The sequence below is a fragment of the Tyto alba genome, unplaced genomic scaffold (genome assembly GCF_018691265.1).
Source record: "Tyto alba isolate M040663 unplaced genomic scaffold, T.alba_DEE_v4.0 Super-Scaffold_13, whole genome shotgun sequence".
NCBI classification, from domain to species: Eukaryota; Metazoa; Chordata; class Aves; order Strigiformes; family Tytonidae; genus Tyto; species Tyto alba.
In genome coordinates, this window is record NW_024881275.1 from 16,818,979 (window position 1) to 16,843,676 (window position 24,698).

The 24,698-nt window shown below is 43.6% G+C and overlaps 1 protein-coding gene across 1 annotated transcript in view; it reads left to right on the top strand.

Annotated features, from left to right (window-relative positions):
* Positions 1-28: 28 nt before the first annotated feature.
* Positions 29-24,698, top strand: part of ELP1 (elongator acetyltransferase complex subunit 1) — a 33,356-nt gene continuing 8,686 nt past the window's right edge. The window contains exons 1-27 of the mRNA XM_033001734.2: positions 29-242; positions 1,672-1,824; positions 3,545-3,626; positions 5,579-5,659; positions 6,004-6,089; positions 7,356-7,455; positions 8,340-8,430; positions 8,918-9,041; positions 9,680-9,770; positions 10,231-10,461; positions 10,760-10,930; positions 11,573-11,672; positions 12,368-12,550; positions 13,332-13,438; positions 13,937-14,040; positions 14,862-14,915; positions 15,014-15,119; positions 15,789-15,904; positions 16,644-16,717; positions 17,329-17,407; positions 17,650-17,729; positions 18,618-18,758; positions 19,856-19,941; positions 20,517-20,665; positions 21,484-21,607; positions 22,070-22,167; positions 23,373-23,574. Of these exons, the coding sequence (XP_032857625.2) occupies positions 93-242; positions 1,672-1,824; positions 3,545-3,626; positions 5,579-5,659; positions 6,004-6,089; positions 7,356-7,455; positions 8,340-8,430; positions 8,918-9,041; positions 9,680-9,770; positions 10,231-10,461; positions 10,760-10,930; positions 11,573-11,672; positions 12,368-12,550; positions 13,332-13,438; positions 13,937-14,040; positions 14,862-14,915; positions 15,014-15,119; positions 15,789-15,904; positions 16,644-16,717; positions 17,329-17,407; positions 17,650-17,729; positions 18,618-18,758; positions 19,856-19,941; positions 20,517-20,665; positions 21,484-21,607; positions 22,070-22,167; positions 23,373-23,574 (3,163 nt within the window). The 5' untranslated portion in view covers positions 29-92. The remainder of the gene's footprint in view (positions 243-1,671; positions 1,825-3,544; positions 3,627-5,578; positions 5,660-6,003; positions 6,090-7,355; positions 7,456-8,339; positions 8,431-8,917; positions 9,042-9,679; positions 9,771-10,230; positions 10,462-10,759; positions 10,931-11,572; positions 11,673-12,367; positions 12,551-13,331; positions 13,439-13,936; positions 14,041-14,861; positions 14,916-15,013; positions 15,120-15,788; positions 15,905-16,643; positions 16,718-17,328; positions 17,408-17,649; positions 17,730-18,617; positions 18,759-19,855; positions 19,942-20,516; positions 20,666-21,483; positions 21,608-22,069; positions 22,168-23,372; positions 23,575-24,698) is intronic.

The following is a 24,698-nucleotide window of genomic DNA, read 5'->3' on the forward strand; positions in this document are numbered from 1 at the left end:
CGCGCATGCGCGGTCACTGCCACCCGCCGTCCCGCCTTGGAGAAGATGGCGGCGCTGTGAGAGGCGAGGCGCTGCCCCGCATCCCCCTCGCCATGAGGAACCTGCGGCTGGTGCGGAGCGCTGGACGCCGCTTCGCTGCCGCCCCGGGCACCCCGCAGTGCTTCTGCCTCGGCGCCGATCCCGAGACGATCCTCGTGGGCTCCCAGCATGGCCTTTTTGAGCTGGGCCCCGCCGGTGACTCGGTGAGAGCCGCCGCTGGGCGCAGCGGGAGCCGCGCCCGTTTGTCTCCCTCACGCTCGGGACAAGGCTGTGGCTTCGGGGAAGGGTGCTGGTGCCTGTCGGCTCTCGTTGTGAGGGGCTGTGTGGGTCCGCCCGTTGCAGAGCTGGAATAAAGCCTCTGTGCCTCCGGCAGCGGGAGCGCATCGGTGCCCGCCGGGAGCTTGCCTCTGCCTTGTCGTACGGCTCTTTTTGTAACGGCGTTTGCGGGGTGTCAGAGCCTGCTGCCGCTCCTTGCCACCGCCCGCTGCTGCCGCGTGGTGCCTGGGAAGCGGGCGGTGAGGCTGCATTGCCATCTTGGTGGCTGAAGTGATTTGCAGTGCTTTTAAAATATTAAATCTGCCCCCAAGAGCGTGGCTGTAGCTGACATGGGCCATTCCTGTGGTTTAGTCTTAAGCATGATCTGGCGAACAGTGGCATCAGAGACATTCACAAAGCGGAAGCAAACAGGCAAAGGGATATTGAAGAGTACATGAGGATGCTTTTGAAACCATGCTCTAGTGAAAAGGAAAAAACCGTATCACTAAAGAAAAAAGAATGCTATTGAGCATTAATTCCTGTTAGAGCTGCGTTGCAGTGTCTTCTCTGGAAACAGTGCAACTCTAAGGCATCTAATTACTTCAGCATGTTCAATTCTGAAGTTAGTTGATAGAAGAGCTTTTGGGCTTTTCTGGGATGTAATTTTTAAAGAATAGTGTTTTCTGAAAATCTCCATTGTCTGTTTGTGAAGGCTATCAACTAAAATCTTTTTAGAATAAAAATTTGAAGCCTATCTTGAGTTGCTGAATGCATCAGCTTCCTTCTCTGTTGGGGGGAGGGGGCATTTTATTTCAGGTCTGTATTATATTACTGTGTACCCTTGTGACTGGATGTGTAAACTTTTATGCAACTAAGCTGGAGAGAACTATTTTAGCTAAAACTTTCCTGCTTTGCTGTACCTGAATGCACATCCAAATGCTTTTCCTTTGAAATTTTTTTTATGCAGTGTCTGTAAAGTCTGAATGACCCCTTAAAAGCATTGGGACACTTAGGCAATTATTTGCCTCTTAACATTGACCCTGTGTGGACAAGTGTGAAAAGGGTTTTGAAAGATGATTAGCAAGACAAATTGGAAGTTCTGGTATTGTCATTTTTTATTTTCCCCCCTTATGTAGGTTTTCTCATTGTCTGTCTAGCACTTTTAACATAAGAGGACCTTCACAGTTTCCTATGGGTAAGTGAAAATAAGTACCTGCACATTGGCTGTGTCCTGGTCCCATTATTGTGCTCACTTCTGCTGTGCAATGCTTTGTACAACTGCAGTAGGATGAAATATACCCCCGGATGTTATTCTGTCATTTCTGCAAAAATCGAGGTGATGTGTAGTTAATAAGTCATTGGCCTCTCTATGTCAAGGTGACAAGAGAACTTTCCTTGACTGTGGAGGGTTTCATGCCTGAGGATGGAAGTGGCTGCATCGTGGGTATCGAAGATCTTCCAGAGCAGGAGTGCGTGTGTGTTGCTACAGCAGCTGGAGACATCCTACTGTGCAATCTCAGCACAAAGCAGGTAACATATCAGGAAAGACACAACAATACTGAGGGATTTCAAATGAAAGAATGACACTGTTGTAATTTCTTCAGGGGGCAGTTGTATATTTATTCCATACTGAGATATGTTTAGTCCCTCTTTTCTGGACGGATGAGCTGATTTTTGTGGAAGCCTTGAACAGGATTAAGGACAGAATATAAACGCCATAAAAGAACTGGAACTGAAACAGTGGCTTGCCTGGCCACTGCCTTAGTCCTGTGTATTTGCTCAGGGGCCTGTTGGCACATGCCCAGCAGCACAGCATCCACTGAACAGTCTTACAGGAGTATTGCTGAGACTAGGTACAGAATAAAGTAATCCATTCATAACTCACAGTGTAGCTACCTTTTTATGGTTATCAGTCAATACAGAACATCATGCTGACATGGCTTAACTGAGGAAAGGAGAAAGTGTTGTGTGTTGTGTTTGAAAAACACTTGGAACAAAAGAGCCCTAGGAAACACTAAAGGGAAAATACCTTGGCTGAGTAAATATGACAGGAACTGAGATACTTGCTTTCTATCCCTTCCTCAGTGTCAGATTTGTACAGTCTTCAGCAAGACACTTAAATACCACAGCAGCACCCTCTGAAATCTGCATCAGTTCCCTCAGTACCAGCCCAGTGGTGCAGGTGTAGGTAGGCATGAGATGACGGTGGTCTGTCTGAGTTAGCTGTCAAGATTGTGGTTATTTGCAGCTCACCTGTTTTGGTTCTTGTTTGGGTTTGATTTGCAGATACCACTTAAGCATACAATATGGGACATCACAGTCCCATATTGCAACTTAAAACATGTCATAAGGAAGTAGAGATTAGCAAAAGATGTGATGCATGAGACTTTTCTTGCGCTGATGTATGGGGCAGAGTTGAAGTCTAGCTTTCAAGGCTTTTTGGTTTAGTTTCTCAGTTTTAAAGTTGTGTTCTTCTGTCACAGTCTGGGCACCAAGAAAAGTTTTAAAGGTTACACTGCTTGTTCTGAAACCTTTTGCATGTGAGTGATGGTTACTCTGCCCACCAGTGCTCAGTCCCACTTTGTTTCCCTGAAAAGATGGTGACACCCAAGTTTAATTACTTAAATGGCATCATCTTGCTGTTTATCACAGTTGTTCAGTTCCATGCCTTTGGCAAATCAGGGTAACAGTGCATGACAGTTCTCTGCCTGCTGCTGTTGCCGATATACTCCTGATGGTCCATTAAAACTGGCCCAGTTTTTCATAAACGTTTAAGTTAGTGCAGCTGTATAAAATTGTTAAGTTCAGCGTGCACAAGCTGATCAGAGTTTTAATTGATACAGTGTCCCTTAACTGCATGTTGGAATTCTCCAGGTAAGAACCATTATGTCTGTGTTCTATATTTTACTATGTTTGCCAATGTAACCACAGACCTGATCAAGCAATATTAGTATTAACACTATACGTGTTGATATAAGACTAAGAGTTGCAGAATAAAGCTCATATTAAAACTGTATATGGTAGAAAATGCTAGTCTCTAGGTTATCTGGGCTCTCATACATAAACATTCTGGAACCATCTTTGGTTAGAAATGTTTCTTTTGTTTCATTCGACACAAAGGGTAAAGAAAGACTTATAACTTTTTTTAAACAGGACAGGTTTTCCCTGCCTTGGTGACTCATTGCTTTTGTGCTACGATGGTGCTGCACTGGTGTTCCTGCACTTCTGTGATCTTATTTTGGTCTTGCAGGTGGAATGTGTTGGAATTGTGGACAGCGGTCTGAGTACCATGAGCTGGAGCCCTGACCAAGAGCTTGTTTTGCTTGCAACAGGTATCACAACAGCCTGTAAAGCTTCCTGTCTTTAGCAGTGAAACTCACTATAGCCAAAATGTAAAACATGGTTAAACTTAAGATGGAAGAAGCGAAATACAAAGTTAGGAAACTGGGACTAAGAGAGAGAAGAAAAACCCAACTGATCCTGTGTATGAAATTTCATTCCATGATCCATGAGGTGCTTTGGTGATCTAAGCAGAAGCTGTTCAGGGCTAGAAAGCTGAGTTTTATAGAACAGTAATTAATCTTTCACATCTTCCATGGAACTATATTTGATCATGCCTCTAAAACATAGAGAGTCCTGCTTTATATCCCGATTTGATTTCTTAGTAACAAAAACTGCTTCTTGTCCTTTAGTAGGAATTATGTGTGCCACAGGCTCAACTTAGCTACTGATGTGTCTCACCTAGAAAACATCCTCAAGCAAAACAGAATCACAGAAAGCTTGAGATTGAAAAGGAGCTCTGGAAATCACCTATTCCAACCTCCTTGCTCAAGGCAGGTTATCTGGAGCAAGTTGCTGGGAAACGTGCCCAGTCAGGTTTTGGATATCTCCAAGGATAGAGATCCCACAACCTCTGTAGGCACCCTATTCCCATCTGTGACCACCCTAGCAATAAAAAATTGATTTCTTATGTTTTAATGGAATTGCTGTGGTATAGTTTGTGACCATTGCCTCTTGTGCTGTCACTTGGCACCATTATCAGTCTGTCTGCTTTACTGTACCCCACCTCCCACATAAGATATTTATACACACTGATGATATTCACCTTCTCTCCAGAGCAGTCTGGCTTCTCTCAGCCTCCCCTTGTGTGCCATATTCTTCAAGCCCTTAATCATCTGTGTGATCCTTTGCTGGACTCATTCCAGTATGTCTGTGTCTGTATTGTACTGGGGGGCTGAAAACTGGAGCCGGTTTTCCACACGTGTCACCAGCACTGAGTAAAGGAGAAGAATCACTTCCATCAACCTACTGGCAACACTCCTAATGCGGTCCAGGATGCTGTTGGCCACCTATGCAGCAGGGACATACTGTTGGCTCATGTTCAACTTGGTGTCCCCCAAGAGACACAGGTCATTTCTTTGTCAAGCTGCTGTCCAGCCACTTGGCTCCCAAGTCTGTCCTGGTGTCTGAGATTATTATTTTTCAGGTGTGGGACGTGGCTTTTTCCCTTGTTGAGTTTTATGAGGTTCTTGAGAGCCCATCTCGCTTACATGACAAGATACCTGTGGACAGCAGTGCAACCTTCTGGTGTACCTGCTACTCCGCCCAGTTTTCTGTGATCTACCCCTGCGGTGTCCCATCTTCCAGGTCATTAATGAAGATGTTCAGCATTGGCCCAAGTGTCCAGGGACACACCACTGGTGACTGACCTCTAGCTGGGTTTTTTGGCACTGACAACAAGCTTTTCAGCTTGGCAGTTCAGCCATCTGGTTTTCAGTCCACTGTCTTCTTATCTATCCAGTCCTTGATCAGTTTGTCCATGATGGTGTTGTGGGAGACAGTGTCAGAAGCCTTATTAGAATCAAGATAAATTGCATCCACTGGTCTTCCCATATCTACGAGTTAGTCATCTCATGGTAGAAGGCTATCAGGATGGTCAGGCATGGTTTCCCTGTCATAAATCTATACCAGCTGCTCCCAATCACGTTCTTTATATCTCAAGAGAAAATGTTTGAGTGCCAGGTACTTACTTTGAAGGTAGAAAGAACTTGTTAAGGTTAGGCCAGGAAGCATGCTTTTGAAGAGAGAGACTTGAAAGTGTTCTTCTGTTCCAGTTTGAAATTTTCTGCTTTGAAGGATGTGTTCTCTTCAGTATCATACTACCATTAGAAATACTTCTGTATTCAAGGTTATGATGGAACAATAGAACAACACAGGAGAACATATGAGTTTTTATTTGCTGGAGCTACCATTACCAATAATGTATTTAATGTCTGTGCTGCAGGTCAGCAAACACTCATCATGATGACAAGGGATTTTGAACCAATTACTGAGAAGCAAATCCACCAAGATGAGTTTGGGGAAGGTGAGAGGTGCACTGAAACGAAGTTGTTCAAGCTGATGTCATTGGCATGTTGTAAGCATATGGAAAGTAAAGAAATGGAGCTGATCATTTTCGGGGCCCCAGGAGACATTTTAGACTGTAATGCTGCTGGGCAGCTGAAGGGTAATGCCAGTATTTTACTTGTCAGTGTAAAGTCAAGTAAGTTCCCTGTACTAGACGACTTCCTGCACTATGTACATTTCCTGCAGGTTTCTGTAATTAAACTTGGATGGAAGGTGTGGGTGGCTTGAAGTTGTGGTTGTGTTTACCATACTGTGCAAAGTAGTGCTGTAAATCTTGCGCTACAATGTTTGTTTCTTCTTCAGGAAAGTTTGTTGCTCTTGGCTGGGGTAAAAAGGAGACACAGTTCCATGGATCAGAGGGAAAACAGGCAGCGCATCGCAAACAGACGGTACTATACTAGTTCTCTTATGTTAGGCCCATGCTGTCTCTGGAAAAACGTGTATAAAGAGAGTTTTTGTTATTCCTATGGTTCCAGTTTGCCACTGCCTGTCTAGTAGTTGTCTTCATAGGCTTCTGTTTGTTTCTGTTGTTACCTGAAATCCAGTGTTTTTATCCTCTTCTGAATTCAAGACTGTAGCTGGGAGTACATAGGACTGTTCGTACAGAACTCAAAGCAAGATTTGCAAGTGCTAGTGCTTGCAGAGGTAAAGCCACCCTTAAATCAGCGTGACAGATTTTCTTGAATGAGTGCTATATACTAAAGTGTTTATATGACAAAGAGAAATATCATTCATTTTGGTTGAGAGAAGCAGAAATAACAGTAGTTTGAGCTCCCAGAAGGCAAGAGTAGAACAACAGGCTATTGAGCGTCATCAGTCATGTGAGGCAGCTCCATGTGGCTGCACATTTTAGTTCTTTCCTCTTTTAGCTGACACTTACTTGTTTGGGTTTTCTTTTCTCTGCTTTTTATTTGGTGAAAAGTCAGGTAGCTAAAATCACTGCACTGCTGGATTTTAATTCTTGTGTTTAAATTTCAAACTTAGAACTGTCTTGCTGAAACCTGGCAGACTAGAGTGCAGAGACATGAAACGTGTCCTGTTCCAGCTTTACTGTTAGGAGGGACAGGACAAGTCTTGTCTGTATCTGGGAAAATATGCCTAGTTTGATAAAGCTAAACCTTTGAACACTTGCCTCTTTGTGTATTCTGGTTGGTTTTCTTTTTCCTCTGTTGTTCTATGAAGAACCTGTTTGCCTCAAAGAATACTCCTTCTCATCCCAGCTTCTGTCTGCTACAGCTTCTGTCTGCTATATAGACTGCCTGGATGGCATGACTTTTTCACCTTTCACCTTCCAAGGGGTAGTGACTCCAGGCATCAGACATGAAGAAACCCTGATTCACCCTTGTGTCCAGCTTATGCACAGCTGATGTATAAGCAGAGACCCTGGTGGAGGGGAAGGATAGTGTGTGATCATGTGAATAGTCATATGCACTTGCAGGAGGAGCAGATTGAATTTACAGACAGTTTTAATTCTAGTATTGACTAAACTAACATTTTGAGTAACGAATTTTTAACTTTACAGCCTTAAAATTTTTTAATGGATTGATTTCATGACAAGGCTCTTGAAAGAGCTGGGTTAGCAATGCTGTCTGTTTAGACAAAGACAGCAGTTGCCTTCCCAAGCTTTGATGCAACTTTCTTTTGTGTAACTTCAGGAAGTGTCACCTACTTCGACCTGGGATGACAGCAGGCCTCGGGTGACGTGGAGAGGAGATGGGCAGTTTGTTGCAGTGAGTGCTGTCTGTCCAGAGACAGGTATGGGACCAAACTTCTTTGAAATACCAACGTGTATAAGAGGCTTCTTAAGCAGGAGCTGGGCAAAGCAAGATCTAGCTGGCATTTCTGATCTCTTGGCCACTTAAAGCAAGGGTGAGTTGAGCCAGTTAATTGCTCTTTCCTCTATTTTGTTTATCTTGGAGACACTTTATAGACACAGTCTTTTGAATACTTTGTTTGCAGTTTGGTTGTCAGTCCAGTGAAACCAAGAGAGGCTACTACTGAGTAGTTACTACCTGAACTGCTTCTTTCACCAGTGCTAAATCACCACTTAACCCTCTAAGCAATGGGATGGGCTCCCAGTGCCAAATGGATGAATGCGTTTGAGTTGCCATACACACTGTCTGTCATACGAGCAGTTTGGCCTTGCACACTTTCGTTTAAGTACTGGTAATACTTCCCTCTAGGTTTTGCCCTAAAGCCAAAGAGGTGATGAGCAAATACATTTCTTGTAAGACTGTAATTGATGTCTTCCATGGTAAATATTACTGAGCAATTTAAGTACATTGGTCAACATATTGAACTGCACCAAACTGCATTGCTTTTCCACTAGTTTTTACCTTCAGTACTTCAGATTAGGGAGGATCATGTATTTATAGGAAGATTTTGGCATGTCTGTGGTGAAAGTTGGAGAGGAAAATTTCTATGACTGAGCTACATCAGACTGAAATTCCTACTCAGTTCCTTTAGAGCAACTCAGTTACTATGGGAGAGCTGCCCAAGACAGAATAAGTTCTTACCTCTTAAAGTATACAAGAGAAATTCATGTGCATCAAAATTTGCTTTCCTGCCCTCATAAAATTAGACGAGTCTCTTCCCAGTGCTTCCTTACACCTTTGTCTTACTGCTCTCTCAACCTGTAGGTGCTCGGAAGGTCCGAGTATGGAACAGAGAGCTTGTGTTGCAGTCAACAAGTGAGCCTATCTCGGGATTAGAACAAGCCCTGTCCTGGAAGTGAGTAACAAAGCAGTCTGCATGCTGATAGCAGTGTGTTGCCTTTATTCCTTGGTCACAGTCTTTGATCAGCATCAATTTAATTTCTCCTGTGTTTGTTTATTTTTCCCAAAACTTGAAGAAAGCTTCCTTCTGATCCAGCATGAGAAAGAGTAGCCTTTTAAACCCTGAAAAGCCTAATACTTGCATTACATGTGGGAAGAAGGGTTAAATTCTCCACCATCTCAATGACAAGTGGTTTTGGACTCAACTGTATAAATAGGAATATTAGAGGTCCTTTTGCTGATGCATTTACTTGCTCACCAGAGGATGTCATGAACCCTGGAAAATGTGCTGGACCTATGACTTTATCTGAACAGTACTGAGGAAAACATATCCTCTGCTGCTCTTTTCTTCATGTCCCTGGAGAAAATGCAAGATGATTGCTGTGTAAAATGGCAGCTAGTGGTTATGTGAGCAAACATGTTTCATTTGGCTCTTTCTTAAGGCCCTCTGGAAACCTGATAGCATCCACACAGGAAAAACCCAACAGACATGATGTGGTTTTCTTGGAGAAGAATGGACTTCTTCATGGAGAGTTCACCCTCCCATTCCAGAAAGGGCAGGTCAAAGTAAGTGGTGTGTCTGGTTTCTTTGGTTAGAGCATGATGATGAGGAGGAATAGATCTTTTCCAGATTCTATGACCTGAAAAGAGAATGATAAAGATGACTGTGGAGAAGATGCAGTGCCCTCTGCAAGCCCATATTACAGAGAAAAGTACAGGGAGATTGTAACTCTGGAGTGCTTCCGGCCCCTGTATACTTTCTACCAGGCAGATTCTTCAAAAATGCTGTTCAGGTTGTCAGCTGTGGCAAGAGCTGTGCACTGAAATACTCACATTATCCCAAATAAGAGAAGTGAGGAGCTACTGCTGGGGTGTTACTTCAACTTCTGCCTTTGGATGCTGAGAGGTCTTTTGGAAGATGCTTCCTCATGGCCAAGGAAAACAACAAAGAGAACACTACTGTCATATTTGTGGTTTTATTGCCTCTTCAGCTCTGTGGAGCCACTGTGACGGGTTCTGTTTCAGGATGTTTTGCTCTAGCTGTTAGGAGCTTTTCAATACATGAGGGCTATGTTAGTATATTAACTGATGCATCTTACATTGTTAAAAATAAGGAGCAACTCATGGTCTTGTAAACGAGTTGGGAGCATACCCATCCTACACAGAAACAATAGTATCAGTAAGAGCTATGTTTGTTTCTGCAGGTTAATGAACTGCTTTGGAATGCTGATTCTACAGTCCTGGCTATATGGCTGGAAGATCTGAAGGTGGAAAACTCCAACCCAAAGAGTTATGGTGAGAGCACTGTGTGAAGCTCTGGCTCTTACACTTTCTGCAAATGTTGTTAGCAGTGGGTATTCCTCTGCAAATTAGGAGACACTGTGGAGGCTTACCTACAGCTTTGAGACCCCTGTGCAAGTCAGGAAGAACTGGAACTTCAGCCTGAGCTCGAAGTATCTTCCAGGCTGCTGTAACTGGCAGTGGTATTAATGGAATGCTAAAGATGTGAGTCCTTTGTAAAACATAGGATGCCTTCTCACAAGGGGACCTCAAAGAATTCTAGGATTGACTCTTTTGCACAGACTCTGTTGTTGAGTTTTCTTGTGCTGGGTGTTGTATGACACAGCCCATGGCCTGAAGGCTAGAACTATTATTTTCATTACATTTAACACACCCCTAGAAGAGCAGTGGTGGTGGGGAGGGTTTGAGATGGGTCTGAAGTGGTAGTCTGTGGTAACGGTTTGTTTTTCTATAGTTCAACTGTGGACCACAGGCAACTATCACTGGTACCTGAAGCAAAGTCTACATTTTGGTAGCTCGGAGGAAAATCAGTTGGTGTCACTGCTGTGGGACCGAGAGAACCCGTACAGACTGTATGTACTCTGCCAGGGTTGGCTTTACCTCTCCTATGACTGGCACTGGACCACAGACCGTGGGATGGGGGAGAATAGCCAGCATATGGCAAATGTGGCTGTCATAGATGGAGGTAAGGAGTGGGACTGCTTTGCAGCGCTAGGGTCAGAAGAGGTGATGTAGCCTTTTGGATGCAGGTTGGATGGAATTATGGTAATTCTGTTAGCTGCTGTTCCTACAAAGCTATTAGTGAGAGGGACCATGTAATTGGTGGAAACTTCAGAGGTGGTTCAGTGAAGTTTACCAGTAAGGGCACAGCAAGTGTATTTTCCTGTAACGTTGTTCCTGCTTTCCATAAAGAACCTAACGAGAGCCTCACTAACATTTGGACCGGGTTACTGGTTGTTTGTTTTTTGTCTTTTCTTCCACAGATAAAGTGCTTGTCACAGCGTTCCAGCATGCTGTGGTGCCTCCACCCATGTGTACCTATGAGCTCTGGCTCCAACAGGCAGTTAATCAGGTTGCATTTCACTCAGATCCCAAACATAGTGGAGACATGGCTGTCCTGGATGCTGATAACAAGATCTCTCTGTACAGATATGGTGAGAGCATGTTTCACTGTCTTGTTAAGCCCTCTGTTCCTGAGAGTGGTACTTTGTGGGGACTAGTAGGGTGATTGTCATTCAAGCCTTTAGTAATCAGGAGTGAGATATATCTGGTTCAACTGTGGGTCTGAGCTCAGTTGTCTCATCTCCAATAGTCTGGGTGGCACAGGAGCATTCTGGTGGTGCACTGGCTTCATGAGAAGGCAGTGTTCGTCACTTGGTTATGTGCTTATGCTGGTAATATCCCCCTGCCTAGCTTCAGCTTGAGTCGATTGTAGCAAATGGTATCTCATGTAAACTGTTCTGATGGTATGTTGCTACTTGGCAGTGTAAATGTCTGGGAATAGCTGCCTAGGCTCTGAGGCACCCAGCCATTCCCAGAGCACTGAATATACAGTGTAATATTCAGTGTACTGTGAGACAAGAGACTGGTGCTGCTGTCTCTGAGTTTTGTACTGTGCATTGAGGTAACTGTGTTCCTCGGGGTATGTGTTAATGAGAATTAGGTGATGTCTGTACATGTATGGGTGGTGTTTTCTTACTTTTACAATTTTCTGTAGCATCTACTTTTTGTTAAGATTGAAGATTGAAGGGGCTCTGGCAGGATCTCTAAACTCTGCTTTGTTTTGTGTTTTCTAGGACAGAGCACAATGAATGACTCCACTGTCAGGTTTGGAGCTGTGGGTGGAAATGGATTTAAAGCAGCTGTGGAAACACCATACCTGGATAAAACCTACAGGTAATCTAGTAATAGTACAGCTGTAGTGGGGAGAAAAGGGTAGTGCCTGGCAGGATGTTTTAGAGGTCATAGCTCTGACCACTTGTTTCAAGATTTTGAAGAGGTGATCACATAACTTGGTTTCATTGTGCTGACACTGTGGCTGCAACTAGTGCTAAGGATTGAGCTACACAGCGGGCAGTTTATCCTTAGAAATGCCCTTGACTGAAGTTTTGATCTGGAGGGAGCATTGACTGTCAGTGGCAGCACTGATACAGCCTTTACAGTGCCTGGTGCTCTTGGCATTATGATGCTGAACTTGGTGCTCCTGCTCCCAGAGTCAAAGGAATGGCAGTGCAGTGCCCAGGCCCGTGATCACAGCACACTGAGCAACAGAGCTGCTTGCATGGCAGGGACAATTACAAGGTAAAAAAAAAACCCACCCTGTTCTACATATGAACTCATACACAGTTGGTGTGGGAACAATACTGCATAGGGAAAATAAATGAGATTCCCTGGGTCTCATCCTTCATCTCCAGCGTAGCCTGTGGCAGGATTCATGCTTTGGCTGACTGTGTTTGTGCACTAGAGCCCTCCTAGCCATTCTGTGTGTCTGAACAGCCAGGTGGTGCCCAGGAATACTTTCACTGCTCCAGTGAGGTGACCTACTGAAATCAGGTTCTGTCTGCTTCCCAGTCTCTCTTATTTTGTGACAGGGTTGATGTGGGCAACAACAACAATGAAGCGATGAATCCTCTGGCGCTCCGATTTCTCACCTGGCTGCCAGATGACAGCTTCGTGGTGGTTGGTCAGGGTCAGCATGCTGCTCAATCTGTCCTTCACCATCTGAGTGCAGTGCCTCATGTGGCTGGAGCTAAAGAAGAGCGCCTGAATTTACGGTACTAGAGATCTGTCAGTTGTGGCTGAAGTCTGAGAGCACCTCTGGACAGTGCCTAGAAAGAATTAAGCCTCTCAGTAGACAAGTAACCTAGAGGCGGTGGGTTGGGGAATTTGGCTCTTTTCTTGCAGGATAACCAAACAGCTCATGAAGCTCATGATTAGCACTTGCCTGTAGTCCTAATGACTACACACAGCCTGACAACAGGGTGTAGGCTAGCATACCTTTGTCAGTACAGGGTAGCTCTGTTCCTTTGAATTCCAGGCCCCCGAGGAACTGAATTTCTCCATTCTACCTTTTGCCCACCATTATCAAGTTCCAGAAGAGGACTGATAGCCCTTGTTACTCCTGTCCTCCTCACCTGCTGAGCTTTGTGGGGTCAGTTGAACTAAAACCAGATCAAAAAAGGAAGCTACCTGAGGTACAGACTCTCCTTCCCAAAGGGATCCTGAGAATTGCTTTCTGCAGCACTCACACAGCAAAGACAGGCTGATTTGCATACAAACTGTAAATTAGAACAAAAGAATTGTGGGCTTTGCAGAGTGCTCTAAGTAGACAGACAGTGACTAGCACAGTTAGGCAAATGGCTGTTGGCTGGAGTTGCTGCTGCTCTGTGGTGCCAACGTCAGCTGACATAGGTGTGAAAAAACAGCAGAAGATCCTTACGTGAAGAAGGTATTTGTCCGTGCTGGAAATGTGCATCCTTACATCTGGCTACAAGAAGTGCAGGATCTAGCTGTTAAATGTATCCCCTGTAATTGATGTTCTGTGTCTTGCTCCAGGTTGTCTGTGCCTATAGATGGAGAAGTGATCAGCCTGTGCTGCAGCCCAGTGACGAAAACTGTAGCTCTACAGCTGGCTGATAGACAGATCCTGAAGTACCTCTGGGGTAAGCTGGGCCCTATTAAACTATCTGGTCTGAGGTGTAGTTATTACAGACTTCTCGAAACGTTTAATGAGGTGATTTGACTTTCAGGGACTTAGGTGACTTGCTGGTAGTTGGTCCCACCTTTCATGCTCCCTCTGCTCCCAGAAACGGGACAAAATTAGTGATTTCTGTCAGAAAGCAGTTAATGTTGTTGAGGATAATAGTTCAGACTTTATGATCTGAAAAGAAAACTACTGGTTTAGTGATTTCAGAAGTGCTGACTGACTGCCACATCCTCGGCACTCTTCTCTTGTTCCACAGAGGAATAAAGGTGCTGCTGAGCCCCTAGAAGTTACCACCTTGTCCGCTGTGTCCTGGACTTTTGTGTCAGCATTTTTCTTCTCTGTCAGATGGTGTAGCTTATTCCCAGCTCTAGTTTTCCTGAGATACATATCATGTGGTTGTAATCTCTGAATCTTTGATTAGATGGAAATGAGTTTGACCTTCTTTGCTCTTCAGAGGCTTCTACTCCAGTCCTTGAGCCCTGGCAGACTAGCAGTGGCTCTGCTGTTCAGTTTCCCTACCCTTGCATGCAGACATCTATCACAAGGATCAGCGGTGAAGTAAGTAAGACTGTGAACAGATTAAATTCCCTACCCAGTTGTTCTGTGTTAAATGTGCACCATGATCCTCTGCCCAGGGTCCAACGATACTTCTTAAGAGCATTCCTCATAAGGCCCTATGCAGGGCTGAGAGCCTATCTTTCCTTGTCTTCTAGAGCATTTCTGATGGCTTGCAGTTAACTCCCAATCTCCCTATTCTGTGCATACAGCGAATAATGTCAGTGAAGAGCAGGAAATTTCAGATTTAAAATTTCCAGCAGTCACTGCCCTGCTCTTTTTGAAAATGGCGTTTTGCTCTGTTCTTATCCTATTAGCAAATATGCCTGTGTTGAGTTACTGCAGATCTCCTACTACTGGTGTTTCCTATTAGTCATGGTTTCGTGATACTTAAACAGTTAAATGAATGACTAACTATTTTGCTGTAGTTTCAGGGTTTCTTTCCTTCAACATGCACTTGGGTGAATGCTGTATGGAGGTGCTTTGCTCTGCTCTGTACTAGTGCTTTTTCTCTGGTATTTTGGACCAAATTCTGCTGAATAAAAAACTAAATTATCTGGCATGGTTTCTGCTACTATTTGTTACTGTGCCATTTCTATTACAGGGTAGAGCAGGCTGGATTTCCAGCCAGAAGTGTTTAAAAACACTTAAGTAAGCCCTCCTTTATAGTGGTCGCATGACTTCCTGTCAAGCTTCTCTAAGTAATTCACATGAGGCAGTCAGTACCTAATTGTAAGGAACATTAATCCAGTGCTAGTCAGTGCTGTGAAACACTGGAGATTGTGACACTGATAGCTTATACTTGTCATCCCTTTTATTTACAGGAGGTGATCTTGGGCCTCACAGATCGATGCCGATTTTTTGTTAATGATACTGAGGTACCAAAGTTTTTGCCTGTCACTGTATCCCCTTTTCCTCTGCCAACAACAGCTTTCCTGTTCCGCTCTATACAGCAATAAACTTAATTTTTCTGCAGGTCGCTTCCAACATCACCTCATTTGCAACATACAATGAGTTTTTGTTGGTGACAACCAGCTCCCACACCTGTCAGTGCTTCTGCTTGAAGAACATATCTGTGAAAGGTAAATGCCAGCTCTGGCTGTCTGCTGCTGGCAGCTCATGGCCGTTGTCTTGGAACCACAAGATGTCCCCATTTTTTACATCCAAACCTTCAGTATTTCAGTGACTCAGAGCAACCGCTTAAGAGATTGAGGAAGAGAGCTGCTCTCAAAAATCTACCAGAGAGCAACGAGCACAGGGAACTGGCTTTGTATATCACATGCTCCTCCCAGAGAGCAAGATTTTCCTGTAGTCCCTTCACTGTTTTCAACAGCTTAGCCTTGCGTTCTCTTCCTCCCCTCCTAGTCCGAAAAAATAAAAGGTTATGTGTTATTTGAGGATTCGTGATAGAGAAGGGATCCCAGTAGAAAGAGTTTCTGGTGGCATCTGGCTATGGGAGGTATGAGGACCCTGAGGAAGGCAGGATAACATCTTTTTGGTCCTTTACATCTTTCAGTGCTCTTCTTGTCTCATCTGTTGAGCTCTGTGATCCTGTTGTGTAGAGGACATATCTGTACTTTGTGTACAGCAGTGCTTAGCACTAAGAAGTCCCCTTCCTATCTAGAACCATTGAAGATAACTGGTATATTGCTGACTTGGTCCAGAATGACCTTGCAGGGTTGCATAGGAAAGCCTGACTGGGGCACTGTGCCGAAGAGTGCCATGTGTGCTGATAAATATGCTGTCTTCAGCCCTTCAGGCTGGTCTGAGCAGTGCTGCTGCACTCAACAGTGAAACCCTGCGCAAGGTGGAAAGAGGTTCACGTATCATCACCATTGTGCCCCAGGACACAAAGGTTGTGCTGCAGGTCAGTGCTCTACCCGTGTCTGCTGAGGTCTTTCTTGGGGGTGTAGGGGGACCATCTCAGTGAGCAGCAAGCCAACTTGCAAACCACGTGCAGTGCTACAAAGCTCTTGCCCTGTAGTGCTGTAGCACAGCACCTCACAAATCTCCAGCTGCCTGGCTGGATGCGGAGGGATTTGGGGCATGCCTGTGGGAATTAGTTTCAGCACAGGCAGGTGGGTATGCACAGAACTGGGAAGGGCTATTCAAATTCCTAATGACTGAGGTAGCATAATTCTACATATTATGGCCTCAGTGAATATCAGGCTCACTTCTTAGAACTTTTTGTATTTGCTAGCAGCCCTCCATTAGCCTTGGCACTAAGTTTGTCTGAAGTACTGAGCTCACTCTTCAGAACCAGCAGAGGATCACAGAATGGAGAAGGATGTAAATTTAAAGGCACCTCTGAAGGTGTAGCTCAGAACCCTTCTCAAAACAGGACTAACCTGAAAGCTTGATCAGGTTGCCCTGGGTCTTGCCTGGTTGAGTGAAGTCCAGCCTCCTGAGCAAGGAATGTTTCTGAGCTGAAAGAATTTTCAGATATTTTTCCACAGTTGTTGAAATTGCATGTCCTTTGAAGTGAACGAACAGGCCCATGCACCTGCAAGTAGCAGGCGGGCCTAAAAAATTCACCAGTCCTCACTTTGCCTTCAATGTAGGCAGAGTAACCACAAATAAATGATTGTGTGGATCTTGTATTATAGATGCCAAGAGGAAATCTGGAGACTGTTCACCACCGAGCTCTGGTTCTTGCCCAGATTGAGAAGTGGCTAGACAGGTAAATGTCACTGGTGTATTCTTTTTGCCCCCAGTCTGAGCTCTTTAGAGCCTGGCTGGCCTGTTTTTGTTGTGCCAAAAAAGAGAGGGAGTCTAGACTCAGAGGAATTTACTTTGTTAGTGAGAATGAAAATTTCTGGGGCTACCAGCTAGAAGTCCAGCTTTCATCAGTTCAAGGTGCCTCTCACTGAGGGTGTACTCAGACTGTGTGGATGGGAGAAATTTTCGTCTGCTCTATTCTCCAGACTTAATCACCTCATGATGAAGCTTGCTGTTTTTCATGTTTTAGTTGCTTAACTGATTTACATTGAAGTTTGCTGAAACAGAAGTTGGCCCATTAAATTAAAATGTAGTTCTCTGTTTTAAGAGAGGAAAAAAATAATGCAAGTCCTGTATTTCTTCATTAATTTGGTTGCTGGTCTGCACCACTGCAGAGGCTGGCAATGAACAGGATTGACTTTGCATATTTTTTCTGGAAGGCAATCTACGTGGCTTATTGCCTAGTCTGTTCCCTTCCCAGGGGGTCTGTGCTTACCTCTGGTCAGTTGCCTTTATTTGCAGATATTGCCCCTATCCACTATGTAAACTAACCCACTTGACTCATTCCTCCAGGCTTATGTTCAAGGAAGCATTTCAATGTATGAGGAAGCTGCGAATCAACCTCAATCTTCTCTATGACCACAATCCCAAGGCAAGTGTGCCCAGTTCTGTTGTTTTCCATATCCATCTGGCCTGGAATCCATTGACATTGAACAGTGAGCTCAAAAGAGTAGGTGGTGCTGTCAGTTCTGCTTTCAGCAGAGATGGCTGCTCTGCACTGCTGCATCCTCATACAAGCAGATCAGATTTAGCATTTTCTCCATCTTGTGCATTTAAATTTATTCTTAATGTGCTTGTTCAGAGTAACAGTAGTAATACTCTTGTTCATTTCAGGTATTTCTGGAAAACGCAGAAACCTTTATCAGGCAGATAGATTCTGTGAGCTATATCAACTTGTTTTTCACAGAGCTGAAGTGAGTATAATTCTGCAAATGGAAGCATGCATGTTATCAGTGGTGATACATTATTTTGCCCAAATGTTGGCAGCTCTTCAAGGTGGATGCAAGGAGTTAGTCAGAAATCTGGCATATTGGGTCATAACAACTCAAGTAAGCTCAGTAGTTTCAGGAACAGCCAGTGTATCTTGTTGGGAATTGAAATTGCAGGCAGCCATTAGATTTTTCCAGCAAGGGATTAGTACATCGTTGACTGCTTTGACTTGTCTTCTGGTTTGCTGTACAGGGGTAAATGTGAACAGAGGAAGTTTTGTTCCTTCATAAAGAGAAGCAAGACAGCACTGCTTAGCTGGAGGTTGAGGCCAGGATACTTGCTTAGATTCCCAAATCAGGTCTCGTGACTTCTTTCTCAAAGGTAGTGTGACAGGAGGCCTTAAAGCATTGGTAGCTTCAGGACTTCTCAAGCTTGCTGAAGTAAATAATTGGAGCTATCACTTAGCTGTTCTTTTTTATTTTCAGTTTTGACCTGACCTTAACTCTTGTCTAGAAATAAAAGCACATGGCTTAACTTTCAGAAGTGCTCTCTGCTCAGCATCTCCGTAGTGGATTTAGTAGAAGACAGCTGTATCTTGAAACTCTTACCTTCTGATTTTTTGTGCAACTAAAGTAGTTGTTCTGACCAGTTGTTTTCATTGCTTCTCTTGTCTAAGAATCAGTTGAGATGGATGAGAGATGTTGGAGAGCTTTCTGATAGTGTGACAGCTTGTGTGTCAGTTCTGAATGACATATGAGCTATTTTGTTGAGTAGTTCTTTCCTACATGCATTTGTGTTTCTTAATGGTACTCTCTTTGTGCTGGGCTCTGTGATGGACCACTCAGGTATTCATGATATCTGTTTTTATTTAGAGAAGAAGATTTCACAAAGAGTATGTACCCATCTCTAAATGGTAGCATTAATTCTCAACTACACCATCATCCTGACCAGAAAAAAGTCAATGTCGTATGTGATGTGATGAGAGTTGCCATGGAACACATTGACCCTCAAAAGTGAGCATTTTCTTATTGTAGGTGAAGGATCCACTAGAGAGATTTCTAGTAAGTCATTTGCAAAAAGTAAGCTGCCTTTAACATCAGTTATTTTGCTTCAGATCCTCTTAAGGTAAGCCTGTGCTCCTCAAAACTTAGTAGCCGTACCTTCCATCTGCTGGGGATGCTATCCTGAAACCACAACATACAATAATTCCAAAGATAGCAAAACAACTTTTTACTACAAGAATTAAAGTAATCGATGCAGGATGCTTATAAGGGTTTAAGAAATACACTTAATTTATGAAGAGTCTGTGTGGCATAGGGGACAGATAGACATGAGCAAGATTGTCATTACAGGGAGATGCTGTCTTTTTGGAACAGCTGGCCTTTTGGAAAGATCTCAGTTGTTCCATTTAAGACAGTTACTTTTGTAAGATTTCACCTGCATATTTCTGAATGATTAACCTTTTGTAACCATCCTCCTTGGATGAATCACCACCAGACAAGAGTAAAGGGTGGGAAGGTAGGATAATAGCAGTGGTTAGTGAAGCAATGTTAAACCATTGGCAGCTTATATGGGAAACAGTGGATAGAGGGGTGACAGACACTGGGTTGCTGCTGAACCCTGCAAACGTAGACACTTTTCAGCAGTTTCAGAAAACAAAGCATCCCCTTAGCTGGGAAAGCTATTTCAAAATAATACATGTGAAATGTATGAAAGTGGAAATAACCTCCTAGAAAGCTTTCTGTTCATAAAACAGACCATTTTTGTGCCAAATTTGATTTGGAAAACTGTGTCCAGCTATATGAGCTTTCGGAGGGAGGTGTTTCCTCTCCATTATGCTGGCTGGCATGGTAAGGAAGCTCATTCTACTTGAAACACCCCTTCAGTCTTGTGACATGTTTGGGGAGACATGCTGAGTAGAAAAACCATTCTGGTATATTCTGTTCTTTTACCATTTTTCCTGCCTTCCTTCAAAAAGATTGAAATACCTTAGTAGTTTGGTGCTCTTTTACTAAAACATAGACTAGAACTTGCATAAGCTATGCTAAAATACGAATAAGCAATGTTTCTGCCTTCTCATTTTTTCATTTCCTGCTTCTGTTTTCTTCAGATACTGCCTATCAATACTGACAGCACATGTAAAGAAAAGTCCTCCAGAACTGGAAATTGCTCTCCAGAAGGTTCATGATCTGAGAGGTGATGCATGCAGAACTCAAAAGTTCTTAAAATGGGTGGTTTGCAGGAGCTTTTGTTGTTAGCGTGGTTCACCCTGAAAATTATTTTAAGGTCGCTGTTCATGGAGTCAGCCAGAAAACAGAAATGCACTTGAAACTAGCTGTGTGTTAATGGAACAGCAGCTGAGGTGCGCTGCTGTACATGCCCTCAGCTCATGCTTTTATCTAGGTATGTCAGCAAAGAGCCCGGAGTTGGAACTGTTTGCTCTTTCCAGTCAGAACTGTGATTCTCCCAGCATGGAATAGGAGGTTCCAATTCTGGATCCTGGTATCTCAAACTGGCAAACTTTGCTTTTATTCTGTGCTGATACTTCTTAGTTGTCATTGTTGCACACTTAACAAGTTACTATGCTTGAAGACTGGTCCTTGAAGTTGCCCATGAAAGGCAAAGAAACCCCTCCTGCAAGACAGAATGACCCATTAGTTTGATGGTCCCTATCTGGTGTCAAGGATGTGCTTGATAATGCATCCTTCCCTCAGTGCAGGGTTCCACTGCTGATAGTGTAACTGATCGTATGCTTCTTTATCTTGTTACAGAAAGCATTACTCCAGATGCCAAAGCTGTGAGTGCAGAAGAAGCACTGAAGTACCTGCTTTTCCTTGTGGATGTCAATGAGTTGTATGATTATTCCTTGGGGATGTATGACTTTGATTTAGTCATCATGGTGGCAGAAAAGTCTCAAAAGGTCTTAGCTTATAGTTCCAGTCAAGGAAGTATTTTTCTGCTTTCCCAAAGGTTCTTTGTGGATCAGCCCACATGCTTTATTAGTCATATCGGTCTACCCAGGCAGGATTCCAGTTGCTCAGAAGTCCTGTGTGTACTTGGGATGATGCTGGGAAGGTGGCATGTCTCTGCATCCCTTAGTACTTCTTGAGCACAACTTTGGAAACTTATTTGTGCTCAAGGTGAAACAGGGCTCTCTTTGAGCAGCACCGCAAAGTAGCTCTGGGGAAGGCAGGGACTGTGGTCTGAGGTGTTGTGACTGCATGCCTTACGTTCCCTGTTCTGTATGCTTTTGACTCTTGCTTATTTGGTGGTGGCCACAGTAATAGTCTGTATCTTCCAGCAGGTTTCATTTGAAATCTCTGTATGGAAATACTCAGGATCATCAGGGTTTCCTAATGTTACAACAGAGTCTGCTGTCCAACAATTTAAACACCCTATTAATGTTAACAGGTTTTATGACCTTTGTTGTGGGGGAAATTGATTAGCTTTACAGCTGCAAATTTATACATGATAATAGCTAATAGAAAGCAATACTTGATATGATACATAGCCCTGAATTTTATGTCACCAGTCTTTACATACTGCTAAAGTCCATGTGGGAGTACATATAAGAATTGATTCTTTAAGATGGCTTACATTAAAAAAAAAAAAAAATCATTTTTAGTGTATTAGCATACAATTTCACAATTTCAAGTATGGGACTGTCTGTGGTGAAGATAGGAGTAAATAATGATCTTACCAGATTAGCTGAACTGCAGCTTTTGTCATTCTTTGCAGGACCCAAAAGAATACTTGCCCTTCTTAAATACCCTCCAGAAAATGGAAACCAATTATCAGCGATATACAATAGATAGACACTTGAAGAGATACACAAAAGCTCTTGGGCATCTCAGGAAATGTGGTAGGTGTCCTGCACATGCAGTGTCTCTAAAGAAAAATTCTGTGGTTATACATTTCCATTTTGGAGAGCCTTTTGGGGGGAAACAGCTGAAGAAAGGGAGGGACTGCACAAGGTCATCTTCCCTGCTGGTAGTGCATGGTTAACTGCTACGTGGTTTTTTGTAGCGTAGCTTGGCACAGGGAGAATAAGATGAAAACATTTACTGCTTTGTGATCATGAAGCATAAGTCTTGTTCTGTTCCTGTTGTAGGTGACTTGTCCCTGGTTAATACTGCTGGCAAAAGTGGAACGAATCTCAAGGAAGGAAACACCTTGATTTTACAGTAGTAGAATAGGTGCTTTTGTGCTCTTCCACAGAACCATCTCTAGTTGCTTCTCAATGCAATGAACCCAAACTGGCTGGGATCCATGAGAGCCATGTGCTTTCTCTTTTATTGCTACAAAAAATAAATTGTTTCTGCAGGTCCCGAGCACTTCTCTGAATTTCTGAACTTGGTGAAGGACCAGAATCTGTATTGCGAAGCCCTGAAGCTGTACCCCTCTAGCACTCAGGAATACAAGGTGTGTAAGCATTCAAGCTTTCTATTTTCTCATGCATGTGTTTGCACATCCTCAGCATCTTGAGTGAGAGTGGAATGAGACAGCAGTTGCTTGAGTTCAAGTTCTGTAGGTCATTGCTATTCCTGTGTTGTCTGAGACCCTCCTCTGAGATAATAGCTGGAATAACTCTCAGTACTGATCCTGCGAGGTCTTGTCATCGAAGGAGTGGCTGTTATTTCTTGGTCCTGTGACTAGGAGAGCACCTGGGAGTCCGGTTTGTGCTGCACTATCTTGTGTGCTGGAGAACTCCTGTTACCACAGAAAGACTTTTCTTCCTGTCTTGACCTTTGTGATACCAGCTTTCTGTTTGGCACTTGCAGGTTGTGTGGGAATACTTTGTTATCTTTAAACTATTCTGAAGAATGCTAGAGAGCTTGAGGCACTTGTAGATGTGCTCTCTCCTAGTATGTAGTGTCCCTTGTTGGTTTCAGTATTACTGAAGAACTTTAGCTTGCCCAAGGCTGAGGTAAAATGTAAATTAATGCATTTAATATAATTTAATTCAGATATTGTAAATACACAATACAAAAGCCTTTGAAAAAGTAGGAGATTAAGAAGTAATGGGAAATACAGAAACTCGGTCTGTTTGCAACATGGTGAAAGCAGAAATTACTCTTTCCTCATGAGGTCTGTTCCTGGTTCTGGCTCACTGAGAGTCTTTCTTTATTCCTTCTGTGTTCTTCCAGTCAAATCCATCTCTCCCCAGATTCTTGATGGAGATCATGAGCTTTGAATAGCATAGTAAAGCTCAGGATATTGATTCACAGCAGCCTGTGCCTATAGAGTTACAGGCCTTGTATCCTCCCCTGTGCCAGTGTTTGACTCCTGGAGTAAGTTGGTAGAGGGAGACATTCTAACAAAAACCACTCATGTGAGTTGGGAAGAAGGGGCTGATTTTCTTCAGTATGTAGTTTACTCAGCCTTTGGCTTGGAGAGTTAAGTATGTCCCCATGTCTCTTGCTTTAGCTCTGTGAAATGTCTCCATGTGCTAATCATCAGCCCTTGACTTGATAAAAAGTTTGAAATGGGGTAGGAACATTGTGCCTGGAGGTTCCATGGGGGAAGGGAAATAAGCTTTTGTTGATGGACAAGTAATTTTTACTGATGGGGGACTGCTACTGACTCTACAGCTGATTTCTTACTTCTCTTTTGTCCCTTTCTTGCAGGATATCAGTGATGCATATGGGGAGTACTTGATTCAGAAGCAGCTATATGAACAGGCTGCATTGATATTTGCTCGTGCTGGCATCTTTGCAAAAGCACTTGATGCTTTTCAGAACAGTGGCAGCTGGCAGCAAGCACTGTGCATGGCGTCACGGCTTGGTTACACAAAGGATAAGCTGTCCAGCCTAGCACAGAGCATCGCAGGTAGGCCTTGAGGAGGTGGAAGTGTGCAGAGCAAAACTGGCTGCTGTTGGTTTTGGTTCATTTTGATTGTTCCTGAAATTTAGTGAAAACCTCAGTCTTCAGCAGCATCTTTTTTAAAGGGAGGACAAAGATCCCATGTTTACCGAGGGTTTGTGTGATTGCACATCACCCTTGTTTCTCAAAGGAACCAAAAGACATTGGAGCCGAGCTGGTGGGCATCTGGGAGTTGCCACGGCCCTGACCCTCCCATGCTAACTGCTTCTTGCATTTTTTCCTTGCACCTGGCCACTGAACTGCTATTCCAAATTGCCTCCTTGGTTAACCTCAGAGAATGGAGATTCTTTGAAGTGTCTGACATGACTGAGGACTCTAGACAACATTGACAGAAGTACTGTGTCTTGTCACAGACCATAAAGGCTATTGGATAATTCAGAGCTGCATCTTCATGCATACCTGGCATATATTTCAGCAAGAGAAGTGGAGCATCATCCTGACTTCTGCCTTACTAAGAGGCAGAGTTTATGAAGGGCCCACTTAAGGAGTGGCAGTATGGCTCCTAGGAGTATAGTCTTCCAGAGCTGGATGTCAGTATTTTCTTTTTCTGTCACTTAATGTGATTTGGATCCTTCATGTCTTGTCTTTAGTACTTTTTCTGGTGCTTCTTTTAAATCAGAACAGTGATTTAGCAAAAGGAGCAGACACAAGCTGTCTTGGATGAGATTGCTTCTTCTTTGGGTAATTTAATTATTTTTTCTGGTGTTGCGTATCACTTGCTCTCTTATATTGCATCCTAGCATACTAACCAGTGCCAAAGCTGGATCTGACTTTTAGGGGACTAGAAGCCCCAAATCCCACAAAGTTGACGATTGCTGTCCATACCACAGAGAGCAGGCAGCAAAGTGCTCCCTGCAGATAGCAAGGCTGTGGTACACTGAAGCTTTCAACAGAAATTTTCTTTTTACATCCTGGCCCCCTCTACCTAAGACACTCTTTACTATTTCTGTCTCAGACTGTAGGTGTCGTGGTTTGAGCCCAGAGGGCAGCTGAGCACCACACATCCGCTTGCTTACCCCTGAGGAATGGGAAGGAGAAAATAAAGCTAAAGGCTTGTGAATTGATACAAG